The sequence below is a fragment of the Olea europaea genome, unplaced genomic scaffold (assembly GCF_002742605.1).
Source record: "Olea europaea var. sylvestris unplaced genomic scaffold, O_europaea_v1 scaffold199, whole genome shotgun sequence".
NCBI lineage: Eukaryota > Viridiplantae > Streptophyta > Magnoliopsida > Lamiales > Oleaceae > Olea > Olea europaea.
The window spans coordinates 54,140-61,160 of NW_019237766.1; the positions used below are offsets into that span (position 1 = coordinate 54,140).

General features: G+C 35.0%; 1 protein-coding gene across 1 annotated transcript in view; it reads left to right on the forward strand.

Moving 5' to 3' along the window:
* LOC111379454 (beta-glucuronosyltransferase GlcAT14A-like) overlaps positions 1-2,560 on the forward strand; it is a 6,404-nt gene extending 3,844 nt beyond the window's left edge. Inside the window, exon 4 of the mRNA XM_023002826.1 lies at positions 1,803-2,560. Within this exon, the coding sequence (XP_022858594.1) occupies positions 1,803-2,311 (509 nt within the window). The 3' untranslated portion in view covers positions 2,312-2,560. The remainder of the gene's footprint in view (positions 1-1,802) is intronic.
* The last annotated feature ends 4,461 nt before the right edge of the window (positions 2,561-7,021 follow it).

Consider the following 7,021-nt stretch of genomic DNA (forward strand, 5'->3'; position numbering starts at 1 on the left):
TATATATATATATATATATATAGCAGTTTATTTCATTATTCCTTTCTTTTCCAGGGGTGGAAAGGAGAATGAATTAGTTTTAAACAAAGTTGTACAGTTCAGTCTATTTTTGGGGTGAATATTAGATTATTGCAGTAGAGATCCTGGGAAGATCTTCCAGAGAGAGGTCCGAGATAAAGCACGAGTTCATAACATCATTTTTTCTGTTTGTCCCAAGATGTTCTCTAGAGCCAGGGTTTTGAGCATGATTTGGAAAATGTTCGAGGAACCTGTTCTGTGCATCTTTGTCATTCTATCTGTTGCGTTTAAGGGACCAGAATGTTAAATCGTAACTTTTCCAATTTAACAATAAAATGCGAGTTATTGGGCCTGTTTTCTTTGTTATTAATGGGTGCAAAACTTGAATAGTGTATATCTTGATTTTAAACATTAAGATCAATATTTCTTAGATTTATGCTTGATTTGGTGAATCAACGTGGATGTCGCTGCTCTAGCTTGACATAAAATTTAGATGCAACTAGTATCCATTTTCATTTTCTCTAGGGAAACAGTCAAACAGAAGTGCGAGTATTATCAAATTTTAAACTAGATTTGGGTTTTCACAACCAATGTTTGGTGAAAAAGTGAAAGGGAATAACTTCAAAATAGTAAAATAAAAAATTCATTGGTCCTAGATAAATTCTTTGAAAATTTATTTTAAATCCCACTGGTAGAACCATATCAACTAGTCAAATTCCAATGTAGTAATGTCACCTAAGTTCCAAAGTTTATATTAAGATCCATCTGAAAGTAATATAAAACATGTAGAAGGCAAAAATTTGTGCAAATTGGGATATAAATTTTCAGGCGCTTGACACCTGATGTGCTTACTTTACCGTCTCTGTTCCCCTGAATAAAAGCTTAACATGAAACCTAAGCCATATGGAAAGGAGGAGGTTTAATTTTGCAGCTTTTGATCTCATCACAAAAGAAAATTCATATTTCAATTTTTGCCTATGTTTGGCTAATGTTTATAAACTGTTTGCGAACGATCAAATTACTCATCATAACATATTTTGTGGGATCCTCTAGTATTATCCACTTATCTACCGTTGGTTTGTATCTAGTTATAATTTAAACTATTTTTAAGCACTTAACAAACAAGCTTTTAGTTTCTTGTTCATCTCATCTTGAGAGGAGTGGATTAGGATTAAAACTCTGTACATAGAGGACATTTCTTGAGACCAAGGGGCAAAGTTATTGTGATCGAAGTTCTTTGATTTAGATTACTTATAAAAGACTCTATCCTGCACATCATCTTCGAACTACTTAAAGCTTTATAACAGAGACGAACACTATCCTTATCTTGCTTCCCTTTGCAATTCTTTTATTTCATTACTAATCTTAACTATATATTACCTACTGTTGTCTCATTTCCATTTTCCTCTTAATTTTATGCTTTTGAAAGTTTTGATCAACTACCTATCTTCGATTTTCGAAAATGAGAACCCCCAAAACAAACAACTAACACTCTTGGTCACAATATTGCCAGTTGTTATTTGGCATTTAAGTCTGTTCTTTCCAAGTGTACTTGGAATCCTTCTGTGATCTTAGTGATACCGCTTTTGAAGTTGAAAGAAGTGGTAGCAATCTAGTGAGTGGGCAATAAGGATTTGTTTATATATACATATGTATCTTTCCATCTGCTTGTTGAGCTTGCTGGTGTTACATGATAGTTTACATCTTCTTTTATTCTATCAGTATGGACATTTAAGCAGAAAAGAGGGACAGTAGAATTGAATCATTGGTTCTTTTGCTTACAGGTTCATCTTCTGCTATTTTAACTCGCAAGTTTGTTGAGTTCTGCGTCTTGGGTGTAGACAACCTTCCCAGGACTCTACTGATGTACTTGTCGAATACGCCAGCATCAAATCTTGTCTATTTCCCGACCATTCTATGCAATTCACGGCAATTCAATCGAACTACTATCAACCACAGCCTGCAGTATGTTTCTTATGACTCTGGACAGGAGCCCTTACCGCTGAATTCTAGTACATTTGATGATCTGATCCAAAGTGGAGCAGCCTTTGCCTCACCATTTCTCCCAAATGATCCGATTCTTGACCGCATCGACCTGGAAGTTCTGGAACGAGAACCGGGCAAACCAGTACCTGGTGGCTGGTGTTTAGGTGAATCTGAAAACGAGAAATGTTCAGTTTGGGGAGATGCTGATGTTTTGAAGCCGGGTCCGGGAGCCAAAAGGCTTGAAAAACGTCTTGTTGAACTACTATCGAAGGAAACAGTTCGATCTCGTCAATGTGTAGATGAATAGTATCTACCTCCAATTCTTAGACCACGAAGGTGCAGAAAAAGCTGTTTGCAGCCCGGTTCTGAAATTTGTCGTGTATTAACAGCATTTAGCCATTCATTGTGCTGGTAAGCGTAATTTTATGTCTAGCTCAGCAAGATTGCTGTAAATTGCAATACGGTTTAATTCAGTACTCCATATAACTGAGTTTTTACTCATATTTTTGTCGTAAAGCGTATAATATAGATGATGGAATGTGGGTATCTTCTTGAATTTTGTTTGTCATGAATACAAATTTTGCCCCCAAAAAAAAAAAAAAAAAAAAAAAAAGGCTTTTGGTTTTTCATTTCAAAAAACTGGAAATTAGAATACATGTTTGGTTTGGAATTTTGAAAAACTGTTTTAGATCACTTTATTCCATTAAATTTGATTATTCAGTTAAATGGAAATGATTCATGTTAAGTTAATATTTTATCAAGTAACATGCGTTCTAAAGTTGGTGAATCTTCCAATTTTTTTCTGGCCACAAAAGTTAAATAAAAAATAAATAATAAATTATACTGGCAAAACATAGGAAATAGAAGTAAAAATTAATGGCCTGGATTGAGATTCTTTTTATCTGGATTCATTCAACAATTTTTGACAATTTTTTATTTTTCTAGAATCTTATATAATTTCATTTTCTTAGAATTTTTACTTTTTAAGATTTTAATTTTTTTAAGAATTTTATATTTTACTTTTTCAAATATTTTACTTTTTAATTTTCAGAATTTATCAATTTTTTTTTTTTTTGAATTCAGTTTTTTGGATTTTCAAAATTCTATGTAAGTCCTTGTTTAAGCCCCATTTTGGGGGAAAAATACATTTTAAATAGTGTATTGACGAGAAATGTATAGTTAAAAAATAAAGAAAAGTTTTGAATTTGCATATAATATTATTTTATTGAAAAATATGCTATTAAAATAATGTCAAACCTGGTTTAAGAATGTGTACATATATATTTTAAAGAATGAGGCTCAAATAAAGGCAAAATAAAATTTATTTAAATGCTTATAGTGTTTTCAAAATTTCCACTGAAAATACTAAAAATGTAATTTATTTATTTATTTATTTTTTACTCACTTCTGACACCTTATTTATTTGTAATAGCATGATTCGTAAGTAGATGAAGGATGATACTATTTATAATAATGGTTTATATAGATAATGTGTCAAAAAAGAGTGGAAAATTATTTTTTTGTTATTATTTGGTTGAAGAATTTTCAACTAATTAAATCTTATCAAATTATGAATATGTAAATTATTATACAAATCATTATGTACATATAGCATAACGGATGTATGAATAATTTTATATATCCCTTGTTCGAACTCCATTTTTTCATCAAAATACATTCTTCAAAAGCGATTTGATTACATTTCAATAAACGTCAAACAAAATTTTTTCTTTATTTTTAACCTCACAGTCTCCATCATAATGCTATCGCAAAATGTATTTTTTTAAGCAAAAAAAAAAAAAAAAAAAAAAACAATTAGGCTCCCATAGTTGAGCAATGAAAGTTACAATTTTATATCATTTGAAAATTTCATGGTTGGAACGGTGTTTTCTGGAAGAATGTGTGATAAAAAAGATTAAAAAAAATATTAGAATTATGCGTAATATTATTTTATTAAGTAATATTATTTTTTTAAAGAATGTGAAATTGATAAAAAAAAAGAAAAAAATGAATTATAATTTTAATGGTGACTAAATAGGGGCTAAATGCAATAAAAAATAAGATACAAATATTTTCTGAGTTCTAATCTCTCTAATAAAAAGTCAAACAGATAAAATAAATAGTCTATTTACGTTTAATTTCAAGATTTGACAATTATTTAACAATCGTGTGTTAGTTACTGTTGACACATAAAAATTCAGCCAAAATCGAACAGTCCAAGTAGTGAAGCCCAATTGGAGGATCTCCAAATCAGATAGCCCAAAGAACGAAACCCAATCAAACAAATCAAGACGAAGGCCCAAATAGGGAGGCCCAAGAACGCGGTAACGCCATCGCCCAAGTTTGCAAGTCGCCTAGAATCTGAGCGGATGGAATGCCATACAACCGTCCAGAGCTGTTACTCTATTCTCGCCCAAACCTTCAAGTCGCCCAAGGTTTTAACAAACATAAAGCGTTGTGGTTATCGAGAAGTGCAGCTATCAAAACATTTGTTAAAGCAACCCTATCACGTTCCACGATTCAAGGAATTCAATCGAAAGCGGTTGAACGACGAAAAGTAATGGCGGCAGTTAAAAGAAGGCAGTTTTCATGACAAGTTGGCCATTACGAGGAAAGTGGGCAGTTATAGGACGATCAAACAGTTTTTAGACGGTTGATCACAAAGAGATCGTCCATGAAGTATAAAAGGGAGAAAAAAACATAGAGCAAAGGACCGAATCAAAAACTCTCGAACAGAGAATATGTAATTTTAATTTCCTTAGCTTAGACTTAAACACTTTTCTTTCAGTAATTCGTGTGCTTGCGCCCCTTGGAGGCACATTGTTTCTAATTTCCAATTGTAAAGTCATCGCCAATAAAAGAACACCTCTTTTTGGGACTTTGTCTCAAGAGGTTTGTCCGTTACACAATCGTCTGATCCCTTTTAATTGTTAGCGACTAACCCGCGCGAAACAATTTGGCACGCCCAGTGGGACAGTGGTGTTTGGTGTTGAAAGTACAAAAGGTGAAACAATATGCCTCAGAGATCCGATAAGGAAGCAGCAAATCAGAAAGGAGTCCAGTCTGTGATCGAGCGATATGAGGAGCAGCATGCCTCTCCACGAACAGATGGACAGAATCAGAGCAGTAACAGTCGTTACGAACCAATGACGGAGTTGAGTCCTCAAACCATGCGTGCATTACTGGGAGAACTCACACAAAGTGTTGTTGAATAGGTAAATCTTCGAAGTATTTATAATATGGAAAGATTTACCCAAAATGGAAATGCACACTATGACAATATGGCCAAACAACTAAATATTTTGAACGAAACAATGAATAAGTTAGTAGGCCAATTATGTCAACCGGCTATACCCCTTGCAAATCATTTTCAAACTAGGACAATTGTGGGACATAATCTCTCAGTCCTAAATCCGAATCAAGGGGTAGAACCACTTTCTGGTCCCTCTACTTCAAACCAAGGGGGTACTGCAGTGCCAAATCAGAACAATGGTAGTGGTACGCCTAACTTGGGGGGTAATCCAAACATAAGAGATAATGTCCTAAACAATGGACAGCACACCCCACGTGTTAATGAGGGAATAGATGTTCAGGCTAATGGTAATGGCCCTAATTATGGTAATTTTGTTGCCAATCAAGGACCAAACATCAGGCCTCATGCAAATCAACCGGTTAATCAGTCTGTAGGAATTCCATATGATCCCAACGTCATGTTGAGGAATCAGATTATGGAAATCGTACAGGATCAGATGGCTTTTGGGGTGCATCCCGTCATTAGGCCGACGTACACAAAGCCATATCCTGATTGGGTAGACCAAGCATATCCATAGCCTAGAGGGTACAAAGTGCCAGAGTTCTCATTGTTTACCGGTTTAGGAGAGGTGTCTACTCTAGAACACATAGGGCGATTCACATTGCAAAGTGGTGATGTAACCGATTACCATAAAATGAGGCTTTTCCCTAGTTCGTTAACAGGAGTAGCTTTCTCCTGGTTCATTAACTTGCCAGCGAACTCTGTTCAAACATGGCAACAATTGGAACAGTTATTTCACGCTCAATTTTATAAAATTGAGTCTGAAATCACTTTGGCTGATTTGGCGAATCTACGTCAAATGCCAAACGAATGGGCAGAAAGTTTTTTCCAAAGGTTCAAGACAGCAAGAAGCAAGTGTGTTGTACCTCTGCCCGAAAAAGTATTTGTCAAATCGCTCAGGGCTGCTTGAGCTTTGATTTAAAGACGAAATTCCAGGACAAGAAATTTCCTGACCTTTTTCAGTTGAGTGCGAATGTGATTAGGTATGAGCGACTGATAAGAGGGGAAGAACAAATGAAAAATTCTAGTAAAGGGACTTATTACAAAGACCCAAATTTTGACGTTCATACCATCGACGACGAGTCATACGATCAGGCCGAAATGTGTTTGGCCGAATTGGTCAAAGGTGATACATATACTTGTCCCATAATGGCCAAGCCTAGACTATCGGGCAAAGATGAGCCCATAAAAGATGGAAACATAAAGGCTAGAACGTTCTCGTTCAACATGACCAAAGCTGACATTATATTTGATAAATTATATAGGGATAAGCAGATAAAATTGAGCGATAAGCACAAATTGCCAAACCCTGAACAAATTAAGGGTAAAAAATATTGTAAGTGGCATAATACCTGGTCACATTTGACTAACAATTGCTTGGTTTTCCGCCATGTATTGCACGATGCCATTGAATCAGGACGAATTACGTTCGATGATAAGAAGAAGATGGCAGTGGATGAAAATCCTTTCCCACAGCCACTTGGAGTGAACATGGTGTAATCTGGATTCAAAAACAAGTTGCCAAAATTCAATTTGGTCTTATATTATAGAGAAGAGGATCCTAGACCACATCCCAGCGTCTTTGAACGAATCAAGGGGAAAGAACCAAAAAAGGACGAAAACGTCCTGTGTGCAAGGTGTAAAAGAGAAGTGAATGGAAATATGGAGAAACCAGGGACATGGCAGCATCCTCATCGCCCTACC